At 42.9% G+C, this 14425-nt stretch overlaps 1 protein-coding gene across 11 annotated transcripts in view; it reads right to left on the bottom strand.

Annotated features, from left to right (window-relative positions):
* Nucleotides 1-4707: 4707 nt before the first annotated feature.
* Nucleotides 4708-14425, bottom strand: part of LOC142582328 (zinc transporter ZIP10-like) — a 113672-nt gene continuing 103954 nt past the window's right edge. For all 11 annotated transcript variants that reach the window (XM_075691902.1, XM_075691909.1, XM_075691901.1 and 8 more), the window contains 2 exons: nt 11193-11380; nt 4708-6314 (listed from right to left, as the gene is read on the bottom strand). In XM_075691902.1, coding sequence (XP_075548017.1) covers nt 6165-6314; nt 11193-11380 — 338 coding nt within the window. In that variant the 3' untranslated portion in view covers nt 4708-6164. The remainder of the gene's footprint in view (nt 6315-11192; nt 11381-14425) is intronic.

Here is a 14425-nt window from a genome sequence, read left to right as displayed (position 1 = left end):
TGAACAATTTAAGCAGCTTCACTGTAGCAAGTGTTCATATGATGATCGTAGAATTGGGTCACTCAGTGTATGACACATGAATTATGTTGCACACTTGAGTAACAAAGACTGGACGACTTGCCGTAATAGGTACTGAGTGGCATAATAATGTATTTGGAAGATTTTTCTCATATGCAATGTTTCACGTCTCTTTATAATAGCAACAACCATCTTGAGAAGTTAGAGTAATTGAAATATGGTTGTGCTGTAGTGTTGGTAGGCAATGTCATCTTGAGGGTAGCTAAAACCTAATCTCTTATGAATTACATCTTTATCAACAGGTAAACACTATTGTGCAGGGTAAAAACTGGGTGTTGCATTTCACGAGGATGTTTAAGAATTTTTTGTCATGACTTGTACATTCTGTTAAAGAGAGGAGTGGTGGGGGTAGTGGGGAGATCATAACTTATCTAAAATATTGCCATTCCATAGAGAACACTGGCTTAAGGGAAAAACAAAAAGCACTCCATGTATAGCATACCAACAGTGCCATTGCCTAGGGAACAGTAACTGTAGCAAGTGACTAATCACATTGCCGAGACTTCTGTGACTATTTTTTCAGTGTCTCTCTCTCCTCAGTAACCTGGTAAAACACAACGACACTGGCGTTCATATAAAAGAATATACCTCCGAATCATCCGTTATAGAGAATACCAGCACTGGCAGTGGTGATACCACACCGGTTGTGGCACCAGAAGGTGATGCTGTAATCAAGACCCAGTGCAAGAGCCTAGCCAGCCACAGGCCAGATCAAAACTGAGGACTGTTTTCTTGTCATTTGTGCCCCTACACGTTCCATTGCAACTTTGATTTCATAGTGCAGATGCGCACACGTACTGGAGAGAAGCCCTTCAAGTGCAGCATCTGCTCCAACAGCTTTGGCAGGAAGTCAGATGCGTGAAGGCACATTTTAGTTCACAGTCGCAAGGCTGAGAAACTCTTCAAGTGCAGCATCTGTGCAAGGTGCTTCAGCAGGTAGTCAAACTTGACAAATCACATGATGATTCATTCATGTGAAAGGCCTTTTGCATGTTCTCTTTGCCAATCAAGGTTCAGCACCAAGCAGGAACTCGATGATCACTTTACTGTGCACTTTTGCCCCAACTAGTGTCGCATGTGCAGAGAGACCTAAAAAAAAACACGCAAGAAGTGAGCGGCTTAAAAGTTTTATGTATCAACAGTGCTCTACATTAAAAATAAAATGAAACTTTCAAGGCATGCTATTTCGCATAAGAAAATTATGTGCGTGTGCACATGTGCAGTCACGGCACTGGTGCAGGACTTGGTCGTCCTTTTGTTGTTTTCTTGAAAGCACACAGGCCGACAGGGTAACTGCTATGAAGACATTCTTTGCCAACACAGACATGGACAAATGAAAGAAATGGACCAAAGGAGTACTGGCTCTCGGTTGAGGGCAGAGTGAGAGAAACAGCAAATATACTATAAACAAAACATGAAAGGAACTATAAGACAAAGTATATGTGAAATAAGCTGTCTACAGTGAATGCAGGTCAATCTAACTGCAAACTCTTCAGTTTTCTGGAGTATAACTCGTATAACTCGCACACAGTTTTAGAAACCTGTGCCGTGCTATTGCTAGCTCTCCAACCGTTGATTGTATATTTCTGTACTTCGAAAAAGCATTTGACTGTTTCTCATCATATGTTGTTCTTTAAACTTTATAAAGTCAATATAGATGCCAATATCCTGCACTGGTTAAAATGCCTCATACAGATAGATCCCAGTACGTTTCTGCTAACGGGCATGGTTCTACTGTCTCAGTGACCTCAGGCGTGCCTCAAAGTTCTGTATTAGGACCGCTACTTTCTCTAATATACATTAACGACTTCCTCGTCAACATAAAACATTCGGTCAAACTATTTGCTGATAATTGTGTCGTGTATTGCATAATCACTAGCCCTTCTGATCAATTTTCATTACAGTTAGACATTAATACTATTTACTCGTGGTGCTCTAGCTGGTAAATGAAGCTTCACGTTAACAAATGCAAATGCATGACAGTTGCCAGTGTTTGTACCCATATCTATGCACAAAAGAAGCCTGAACTGAGCCTTTGTTCTAGTTCTTTCAAATATGTCTCTGTTCTTGTCTACAGTGAGCCATGACAATATAACGGGTGTTTCAATGAACACTTTCGAAAAAATGTTTTGAATTGCCTGTGGCAGATGGTGCAATTCTAGTCCACGAGATGGTCTACTTGAAAAGGCACACATTACTTGCAGAAAAAATTAAAATGCACAACTGACTAACAAAAATTCACTAAGCAAGTTTTTAGGTAAATTACCTTATAGCACATATTGTAACCTACAAATTCTAGCTGGGGAGTTTGCAAGGTGGATCCACTTGGAACGAATTCTCAGGACGACACCAGTTTCAAGATATTAATTCCCAGAATTTGCGGAGAAACACATTGGCATTGGATTTAATTTTGTGCGTCAATTCATAAAATGTTTTGTTGAGTAAGTGGAACGACAGTGCATTTTTACCGCAGGTCTAACAGCAGATATCTCCTAAATGGTGTCGTTCACAGTTCTTTTCAAGTGTATATGCCTTGCAGTCTCACCTGCTGGAATTTGTAATTGGCAATTTGTGTCATAAGGTAATTAAAAACTTTATCAGTGAACATTTATTAATTATCCAATTATGCATTTCATTCTTTTGCACAGGTAATGTCCGCCTCTTTTAGTAGACCAGCTCATGGACTGGAATTGCGCTGTCTGCCACAAGGCTATTAAAAAAAATTCTGAAAGTGTTTGCTGAAACACCCTTTATATAGGCTTGAGAGAAAAAAATCTGGCTCCTCTATTCCTCCTTTTGTTCAAGTATATATATAAGCAGAGCGACAGTAATTAATGCCAAGCAGCGCAAGCTGAAGCGTTTTGTTTCAGGAATGTCCAACAGCAGCCTTCGCCGCAAGGTAGGCAGCATTTCGCAGCAACTGCGATAGACCGCTATTCAGCAACAATTGCAGGGTATTGCTGCTTACATTCCGTTGCTGAAATGGCAACTATTGTCCTTGCTAATAAGTTAATCAAATCATGTCACCACTTACCTCCATAACGCCTATGGTCTGGAAGGTATTTCTGAAATACAATTAATGTTATTCTGACAAAAAAGTTTTGTTGACTCTCATTTCAAATGTTGGGAGCACATGTCCAAAAATTAACACATAAATGCAACTGCACAATGTTGAAGTGTTATAGCAGTCTAATGCGATCGAGGTATGCCGAGAGGCTTTCATAATGCCTGTAGCAAACCAAAGACAAGACTAGCTTTTAAAAGATCATGTGCATCCCACGCACTGTGGAAATCCATGTAAGTGAAGCTTTCTGCGCCATCTGCTTTGACGATAATTATGGATGATGTTGATGGTAAACGATTTCTTCAGCATTTAGCTGAATACAAGAGCGGTGAAATGTTCAACCTTGTGTGCACCACGGCTATTTGTCGAAGTAGTACACAGAACATACAGCGAGAAGTGTTCGTTCGAGGCATTGTTGTGTGTCATTGTTCACAACTTCCAAGAAGGTTAGCACTGGCATTGCCTCACATGACACATCGCATTGTGCCAGACATGTTAAACTTTACTTCAATTATGAAGCTGTACGTGCCAAAAACAATTGGATTATGAAGCAACCCGTAGTGGTAAAGTACGGCTTAATTTTGACCCCCTGGGTTTTTTTGAACGATCACCTAAATCTAACTACACGAGCGTTTTTGTATTACCCTTCCGTATAAACGCAGCTCCCATGGTTGCAATCGAACCAGTGATCTCGAGCAGTGCCATAGCCGCGAAGCTACTGCAGCGAGCAAAGAATTTGATGTGCGACTGTTTCCGTAGTGTAGCCCAGATGCTACAGTGCTTTAATGTGGCTTTGAGTCTACACATTCTGCGTCGGTTATGAACTTCACAAATTTGCACGGCTTTTATTTTTACAGAAATAGCAGAAAGGTACCGTACCACACTTCATACTTAATTTCATCCTGTTTGTCCACAACCGCTGTCATGTCTAGTAGGAGAGTTTTCTTGCCTCCTTACGTTGCCTTTTCCCTCTCCCACCCTCCCTCTATGTATGTGAGCTGCAAATAAGGGTGGCAAGGCTGTTAATCATTTGTTTCGTGACTGCATCATTTCTAACCATTCTCTGGCTCCTCTCCCTACCATTATATCTACCTCCCCTCTGGACTTTTGCATGTTAGTACAAAGATAAGTGCTGCAGTTCCTGCAATGCTTTCGGGGGGGGGGGGGGGGGGGAGGTCACAGATAATTACAGTCGTTGGAAAGGTATTGTGACAACACCCAGGGAACTCCAGAGGGCATTGTGACGACCGTCGATGTTGAGTTACTGTCAATGGAAAGGTCCAAACGAGTTTCTTGCGCCACCTTTCCTCTCTGCCACACTCCTGCCACGTATATAAACACCCTGAACCACTCCCCTGAAATAGCGTGCAAGACAGCAGCAGCAGCAGTGGAAAAGTAGAAAACCAAAGAAAGCTTTGCTTCAAAGGTGCATAGTAAACAAAGCAATGATTGCACATTTAAATCAACATCAGTTTTTAATTTGGCAAGTAGGAGTGATGTCACTCCTTTGGAAACAGGCATGCCAACAATTTTGTCCATGAATAAACCAAGCTTTGCACTACAAATGCAATGGCATCCCAAAGGCTTTATTAGCAAAATGTATCATCAAAGATATATGTATATTATATAAAGCTGCTCAGTCTGAACAGCAACAATTTGTGTAACCTATGCTGTCAAGAATAAAATGTGCAAGCCAGTAAACTCTGCAAACGTTACAGCACCACTCAAGTGTCCAGGTAGCACAGCCTGCCAGTGGACAGAGTACATATGTGGGAGGGTGTAAGCACATTGACAACAGGTGCGCATGTTGTACAGTGCAAACACTCGTGCTTGACTCAAACATACTCATGTCTGCACCAGAAAAGACAAACAGCAAAATAAAAACTATGGGCAACAAACAGCAAAACAATAAAGCCACGATCTGTTCACCTAAGCAAACCAAACGGAACAGGAACAAGCAAAGGAACACTACCAGCACATCTTGTCACTATGCATGCATAAAACATAAGAAAAATGCCACCACTTGCAAATCATAATGAGTATGAACAGTTCACACGCACATGCTGGGAGTGTACCAAAACTATACATAAACTCGAACAGTACTTTACTAAATGCCAGCAAACACTGCATAAATTAATGAAAATGATGAGCTGAATTTTTGAAAGTTCTGAAGAACTGATAAAAGCAAATAGAACTGAACAACACAAATGAAATAAGGCATGTTGAAATGGGGCAGGAAAATGTTGAGCAGCTTTGCTCCTAGTTGTGTCATACATATTGAAGTACCGCTGCAAGTTGTTCTAACTTGACGTTCCATATGCAGGATTGCACCAGAAGACAAAAACTTGGGAATTGATGACTTTCTCATTGTGTCTTACTGATACATTGTTCTGGTATAGAGAATAAGGATCTGAAAGTTTTCCAAGGTGATCTTACCATCAAGGATAAATCGACATCAGTCAATAGAGGCAACATTGAAACTGAAATTGTACAAATAAATAAAAAAGGGAAGGATACAGACAAAACTTGCAAGCACAGATTACGTGATGTGGGTATTCAACAGGATTTCAAAATCAAGTTGCACACACTGTATTGCTGAACACACCACAATGTAATGTCCTTCAGATAAATTACCTAAGCACCATCCTTGCTAATGCCATGTATCATTTTTTTTTTATCCTTTCACAAACTAGTCCGAAATCATGAACACAGCACTGTTCAGCACGCACAACACACACACACACGTATCAAGCACAAGGGCTTGATTCAAAAGTGCAGCGCACACCTCTGACAAATGGCTATCCACAACCAATGGAGCTCAAGAACTGCTGGCTTGATGGAACTTCTGCGGCACAACCCCGATGGCATCTTGCTCATGTGGGTCGAGTTATGCGAGGCCTCGACTGGAAGAATCGGCAACTGCGTCAAGTTGCTGGATGAACGAGTTGAAAGAATGGTGAATAACATGTCCACACTGGTGCTGGTGCATGTTGGCCGATGCCTCATAGTGACGAGTAAGAAACTAAGAGCTCAGAAGTCTTTGGAGGTCTCGCTCATACAGGGCAATTACAAACATCGTGGTCACTCCCAGCGATATGCCCAGCAGCTGAATCCCAAGCTGGTGCACAGCCCTTGCATTGCCATGGTTTGGGTTCACCGACAGCTCTGGAAGCTGCAAACAGAAAATGCAAGACGTGAGAAAAAGGAGGTGCCTGGCGTTCTTGCCAGGTTTGAAGTGCTGCTCAATTGTTATAAAAAAGGGCTTTGGCACTACTTTACCTCAGTTAAAATCAGCAATTCAAACACAGAGCCAATTACATTCTCTGAGAGAATTAAATTTCCTGGTTTCCAAGTTTTACTCTCGCACTGTTAGTTCAATTAAAGAAATACAATTGCATACTTCTCTGTTATGAACGTCACATAAACAGTCGCTAATGCATTGGTTATGACAAATAAACAGGACAGACATGAGACCATTGGTTTTGAAGTCTCAAATTAACACTTGGGCTATAAGAGACACTGTATAGGAAAGTGCTGAATCAATTCTGACTGCATTGTAGAGTTTGTCGTCCCGAAACTGCACAGAGAGTCGCGAGAGACACCGTAATGGGGGGGGGAGGGGGTAATTCTGACACGTGGGGTTCTTTAACATGCACCTAAAGCATGGTACATAAGTATTTTCGGATTCCGCTCCCCATCAGAATGCAGTCACTGTGACTGCGAATCGAACCCATGACTCACGGAGAAAGTACATTTTAGGAGGGGAAATTGTCTGGCTGCATCTTGTTTTGGCGAGTAGAAATGCAGTTTTCATTGCACCACGACAGATGACATGGCAAGTGCGTTCCCATCGTTTAGGTGCTCTGTCACAGGTGCGATGCATAAAAATTGTGATAACGTCCCATATTTTGTCAATTTCCCCCAATTTCAATCAATAATGTCAAGAAACAGAAGCAACGGACATTTTAGCAGCAGTAATTGCTTAGTACTGCTCAAACTGCTGCGCTGCCCCTGAAAGAAGCTACCAACAGTATCCCCGAGCAGATGACTGCCAGCCCCACGAATTCCCTTGCTCGTACTAGTGTGCACGGGTGTCTACCAAGTTGACATTTCCAAATTTGAGTTTTCCAGGTTTTTCCCAGAGTGTCATTGGCCTGGCGCTCTTTGGTCATACTTGGCCCTTGTGCCACAAAACACTATATTCATCATCATCCTCGAGTGTCTTCGCAAAATTCTCCGAGTGGCACTGAACGGCGTTTTATGTCAAGACGGGTTGACACCATGTTGCCCGATGCTGTCACTCTAGTAAGAATGCTAAAAAAAAAAAAAAAAGGCTTAATCCAATTTGAATAGTAAGGAGTAGCGTTTATGTTATTCAAAAAGAAATCGGAAGGGAGAGTTAGTAAAATGCACAGTGAATAAAATATATTTGAAAAGAATTTTAAAACTCATTCCAAATCCACTCGAATGTTCTCGAATACAAATAAAAAAGAGATGCATACAGAAAAAAATATTTACGAATATCCCCTTTAGTCCCGAATTATTATCGACTGTAGATACATGTGTGAAACATGGATAGTGCATGAGACTCCAGTGAAAGCAAATCATCATAATTCGAAGGTAACTGAATGTTTGAATATTGTAAAGCGTCTTGGTACGTTTCTTCGTAAAAAGGATTAAATCCCTTGCTTGAATTACATGCACAAGTTATTCAGTGGCCTCAAGCATTTCAAGAAAGAAAGAAAAATATATTTCAAGGTTACTACTGGCATGTCCCACGCTAAACATCGCATAAAGCATGGTAGTGCCTTCATTAAAGCGGTACTCTGGAACGATACATATCACACAGAAGTAAAATGGAAGTAATTTAGGTTATCAGAATGTTCAGTTTACCCTAAGCTTAATGTTTCTGCTCTATTCCTTGCTATCACTGCACAGAAGTGGCAAAAAAAGGTTGCGTCCACAAATGTGGATGCCGTGATTGAAGTGGATATGAGCTATTTCTATCAACTTATAGCAAGCTCATTGGTATGAGGTCCAAACTTTGTCACATGTGAGATTCTCAACAGCTGTTGTGTCAACCTCAACTCTCCTGACATACTCTCAGCCCGCGCACAATGCCTCAGGGTTGAGTTTCATTGCTTTAAGGCGTTTACTTTGGTTTGGATGAGGGACACCTGCAGCTCGGCCTCAACCAACACTGTTTTTTGAGCTTCCTTTCCCATTCATTCCTCAACGTATAGGTCCTTTCTGTTCTCGTCCTCATTCCACCATGCGTTTGCCCCTCGAACCATTTGAAGCATCCTCTTGGTCAGTTGTACATTCAACGTCTGATTTGTTGGACTCCATAGGGGCCGTGATAATTTCAGAAAAATCTGGCAGTTTGAAAAAAAATGAATGCATGTCTTTTACTGCCTTTAAGGGCTCAAACCGCCACAGGCACATCTGAAAAGACCTGCCCGTACACTTACTAGACAGATCGGTGCCTGTACTGTGAGAGGAGATGGCAAAAAGACAAAAAAATCAGATGGCACATGGTTCTTGCGTCCGAAATTTCAGATGTTACACATAGACTCTATGGGGTATGTGGTGGTAGCACGAAGCTGCGCTTTCAGGAAGTCGATCGTTGACTGTACACTGGCAACTCCTCCAGCCGACGACACGGCGTCAAAGACTATTCATTGCGATCTCTTCCCTCTCTGTTATCGAGCCAGCATTACCACGACTTTCGTTCCCTTTTAATAAAATTAAATTACAGCTGATTTTTCCTGATAGAAGCACAAATTCCCTGAGCGTTTCCTGAGTATTTACAGACTATTCGCAACTTTCAGGGATGGTGGCGCTGCCACACGGCAACTGCCGAAAGCAGTCATCCGATGATAGAGCGAATACTTGCCTGGCGAAAATGTGCGAGCTGTGCTTCGTCGTCTTTGTCCTTCGTGACTTTTTTCATGTGCAGAAAGCGAATCGCGAAGGTTTTTGTTAAAACATCACCGTTGAACTTTGGCATTTCACAAATGGAAACGAAGTACAAGAGCAATCGCATGTGCTCTGTGCTGAAACTAAACTTGCACCGTAAAAGGTGTCGTAAGCCGTCATAGTTTTCCTCCGTACAAACAACCAAAAGCCAATGGGTTGTGAACCGGCGCATCGGAAAGCCTGTTTTGGCAGGTAAAACCCCCGAATTAACCTTACTCGATCACCCTCTAGACAGTCTCACATTGACATACATGTAAACAGGCTATTTGCGAAAGAAGAATGTTTGTATTCTTCGTTTGTATAATTGATACTCTTTATGGTCGATGCTGAGGAGAACCAGTCGCGATCGAAGAATTCTATACCGATCGGCCTCTATCGCAATAAAAGGTGCCCCATCTGATCGGTGTTATACGGGAACTTACGATTGCGATCAAGCCCGATTGAGATCAAATTTGTCGATCGTGACTGGCTCATTTGCGAAAGCAGCAGAAGGGAACTATTTCAGATATAAATTAGATTTCAGTCAGGCTCGATGGCGACCGAAAGTGAAGTGCTTGGCTCAATGTGTCATTGACTTTTCCCAACATATTGATTATTAGGAAAGTCCATTTGTGACCCTGTGGCGGCTTATAAGTGACACTATGCACTCACGCGTGAGCTGCTTCCCGAATGATAAGTGCAGTGCCGCGCAAAATGATTCTGTCGTGGGCCAGAGACCAAAACAACACAGGCAACGATGTCTCTGCGCAGGTGATCATCGAATCGACAGCCATGTTGGATAAGTGGCGGCACCCCTTACAGTCGTGAAAGTTGTGGATTAAAAATCCCCGAGAATTCAGTTTTCACGGTTGGTAGACACCCTGGTGTATGGGTGCTTAGGTGACCTAGAGAGGTAAAGTTTGGATTAGTTGGGATACAAGTTCCAATGAGCAAGCTGTCCTGGTTTTCTTCGCGGTTTACAGGCTTTGTGTCTTTGGTTCCCACAGGATTCCGCACTGCACTGGCAGTACCGGTCTCTCAGACATGTGTGCGCGCTTTAGATTTATTTCTTTATTCATTGTTTCTACATTTGCCCCGGGGGCATTGGGCATTATTGTAGAGGTAGTCCTTGCAAAGAAGAAGAATTGCATGGATGCCACATTTACAAATCACATATGTAATAGCAAGCTCAAATTTCAAATTTTGGAAATCTGTGCCTTTTGAGGATGGCGCAGAAATGTCTCATGCTAAAATGCAGCAGTGGCTGTGTATCTTCCATGAAAAAGGTAATTATCCTCAAAGAATCTAGTGACTATGTATGGTTGCAAGGGCAGGCTCATGCAATCCCAAAGATTGAAAGCTAATGTCTCAACTATGTTTGCGAGAAGCACCTCTCGGTAAGCGATAGTGAGGATGCGGTATTACTGCGAACTAGCTAGAGGGGGGCGAAGGATGAGTCCTTCCAGGAAAGCCAAAATGGCCTGTTTTGTAGCCACATACTTTGCTGTCAATATTTCTGGGCTGTCCCAGCTACTTGCCTACATTTGCAAAAAAAAAAAAAAGAAAGGCAAGCGAATGTGATGTGCAGTACATAAAGCATGCCAAGACAGACTTCGGTGGGTCAACATATGAGTATGCACACTGCTTGCAACGGTAAGCAAGATGAGATGAGGTGTCTTGTCGCTTCCTACATTTGCCACAAGTATGCGGACTGTTGTTTGTGCCATTGCTGAGAAATTAGGGGAAGTTTGCGCCAGTATCAGAAATAAGTAAATCCATTCACACGTAGAAGAGGCTAGCGGTGGATGGCCTTAAATTGGAGAGTCTCTGTGGCAATTGTGCCATGCGTGTCCTCCCGTTCTCCATGAGTGGACTTGTATGACAAAGGGCGTGTCAGCACTGTGCCCTCCCCCATCCCTCCCCTATAATTTTATTGGGATGCCAAAGCGAGTGCTACTTCGCCTCCTGAAAAATTCTTGCTCCATGCCATGACCTCATAGAATTCCATATAACCAAGCCATTGTAGCGGGTGCATCCCAGGAAGTTACAGCACATTATTATGGTGAAGAAATGGACAAGGAAGCATACTCACCATGTCAACTAGAGCAATGTAAAGGAACATGCCACCAACTCCAGCAAAGATCCACGAGGATGCCGAGTGAACATTTCCTAGAGAGATGCCAATGGCCATTCCCAACAGGCAGAGCACAGATGACACCACGTTGTAAAATACCGCCTGCTTCACCGACATCCCTGCCTTGAGCAGCACCGCAAAGTCACCTGCAATTTCAGAGACTCATAAAATGCTGTGCTTTGTCGATGTCTGCTCGGTATTCCTCACTCTTGTCAGCAGCAAAGTTGTTGAATTTCACACCTATAAAGCTCTCTAAAAATTCGAGATTCAGGCACAAACTGGTGGTATAAATCATATGCAAATTGGTAATCAGGTGCAGCATCATGGCTATGCACAGTGCATCGCTGAAAAGCATTACATTTCAAAAGAACAGCAGTGAAAACTGCAAAAGTCATAAGAAAACGATAACACTGCTTCTGGAGCCTGGCTTTGAGCCAGCAATTGTGACAAGTTGCTTTTAGACAGACTGGAATGTTGTTCTATTCAGTTATTTGTTTAGTTGATTGTAAGTGCAAGTTTTCTTTTTCTGAAGACTAACTGGAAATTGTATGTGTGGGTTATATGCAAAAGTGTGTTAGATCTTTGAAAAAAGGCAGAATGCATGATATAAGCTCGGTGCTTTCAATCGGCCCTGTCCTATTAGCTGCACCTATGCTACAGCGGTGACATTCCTAGTCTCATCACTTGATAGAATATTTTGTTATCATTTGTAATAGAAAGGCTGTTAAACATAACGAATGTAGGTGGCACAGATGCTGAACAGGTACATGTTTACTTGTGTGCTGTGAAACAGACCTCAAGCTATCGAAATGGCACATGCAAACATTGACAATTCAAAGAGGCCCTAAAACCCTTTTCTACTAATCACAGAATGGCCTCACTACTGAAGGGCATTGTCTCATAAATCTCCTGTCATAAAAGTTGTTATCAATGCTGGTATATTAATTTGCTGTTCTCTAGAGTAGAGCATGCTATACATCTCGATTCCTAGGTCAGGTGTACCAAGTTGACATTTCCAAATTTCCCCAATTTTTCCAGGGGTGCCCCAAGTGGCACAGAATTGTTTTATGTCAAGACGGGCTTACACCATGTCACCCGATGCTGTCACTCTAGTAAGCATGTTAAAAAATACACAACGACTTAATCCAGTTTCTATAGTAAGCAGTAGTGCTTATGTTATTCAAAAAGAAAGAAGGGAAGGGGTCAGTAAAATAAAATGCACAGCGAATAAAATATCTGAAAAAAGAATCGTAATGCATACTGCAAATCAAGTTGAACAATTTCAAATACAAATAAAAAGATGCATACAGAAGCAAATATGTCCGAATATGAGCCATTTCTATCAACTGATAGCAAGCTCATTGGTATGAGGCCCGAACTTTGTCACAAGTGAGATTCTCTTTCAGCAGCTGGAAAGTCAACCTCAAGTGTCCTGCCATACTCTCAGCCCGCGCGCAACGCCTCAGTGTTGCGTTTAACTGCTTTAAAGAGTTTATTTGGTTTGCATGAGGGACACCTGCATCTCTGCGTCAGTCAAGACTTTTTCTGAGCTCAAGCTCCTTAACCCAATGAGGGTCGATGCCGTAAATATACGGCGCCGCGAACAGGTCCGAAAATGGTCGACGCTGTATATTTACGGCGCCGTCGGTACATTTAAAACGCGCGCTAATTTCCTAACTTTTTCTTGCCTGACATGTGGTGCCACTATGTGGGAATACATGGAATTTTTTCTCGCGTCTCTCTTTCAGTTTTCGTTGTATAGCTTTTTTTTTTGCTCCGGCGCGTCTGCTACCGCTCGGGCATTGGCGCGCTCGCGGGCGCGCGGCGGTTAGTTTCGGTTTTGTTCCGCACGCGGTTTCGGCTTCTTTCGCTCGCAGAACTGATGGCTATCTCGTTCTTGTCACTCAAAGGGTGACCGCCTGTTACTCGCTCGGTTGTTGCTCACAGGGGTCCGCATACGAAGGATGCCGCCGTGCATGAGTTTCCTTTTTTGGCACTTTATTCCGAAGTTGCCTCCCACGGCTGCTCAGGGAAGCAGTACCCAGAGGAGGTGCCACGTATGCGCCAACACCACTCGGCAGCAAAAACATCGCAATGACACTAGGTACATGTGCGCTGAGTGCAACAAACCGCTCTGCGTGGAGCCATGCTTCAGAACTACCACACGCTGAAGAAGTATTAGTGCAAGAGGAACACTTGAGACTTGCAAAAAATTTTCGTGTGTGCATTCTTCTTGTGTATTTTTCTCGTGTGCACATTGTGTATAACAATGCGCCAATTTTTTTAATTCTTACAACTTTATTTGCTATCTTTTTATTGTTTTTCATGAATAAACAGTCCATATATGCCAACGCCAAACATTTTTTTTTCTCACTTTACAGTCAAGTCACCCTAGAAAAATTACAGTAAATTTTTTCGAAATAGCTCCCTCTGAAGAATTTAAATGTGCAATAAAAGAAATCGACCATGGGTGGTCGCATGTGGCGAAAAAAAATAGACCCTCAAAGGGTTAAAAGAAGTAGCAGCACACTTTATTTCCCAGTCATTCCTCGATGTGTTGGTTCTTTCTGCTCTTGTCCTTCCACCATGTGTTCGCCCCACGGACCATTTGAAGCATCCTCTTGGTCAGTCGTACAGTCGAAGTCCGATTTTTCGGACTCCCTAGGGGCCGTAAAAACGTGCGAAAGAAATGAATGCATGTCTTTTACTGCCCTTAAGGGCTCAAATCGCAACAGGCACGTCCGAAAGAGCTCTGAAGCCCTGCCAGTACACTTATTAGGCATGTCGGTGCTCGTACTGTGACAGGAGAGGGCGGGTGCACACGTTTATAATTAAGGAATACGTAGTGTGTCCCGTGACAATTGCCCCTTCCCACACTTGTTAAGCTTCACCGCAATACTTAGGAAATGCTTCACCGCGTCATACTGCTGTAATGAGGCGAAGCTGACTTTTGGGCACCGGCATATGCAACGTGCCATGCTTTTCGAGCTTCGAAGCCAATCACTAGGATTACAAAGGCGAAGTCGGTGCCATTGCTGACAGTGGCGAAGTCTTTCAATGAAAAACATGGCACCGAATGGCAAGAAGCTTAACAGCGAACGTCGAAGCAGTTAGGCCTAGCGTTGCCGCTGAGGTGGTTACGGCCTACAGCGGATCTGGCGGAGGTGGTGGCTTTAATGCAGTTTCGGACT

This window comes from Dermacentor variabilis, chromosome 5 (genome assembly GCF_050947875.1).
Source record: "Dermacentor variabilis isolate Ectoservices chromosome 5, ASM5094787v1, whole genome shotgun sequence".
Classification (NCBI taxonomy): Eukaryota; Metazoa; Arthropoda; class Arachnida; order Ixodida; family Ixodidae; genus Dermacentor; species Dermacentor variabilis.
This window is presented reverse-complemented; position numbering and strand designations above follow the sequence as displayed.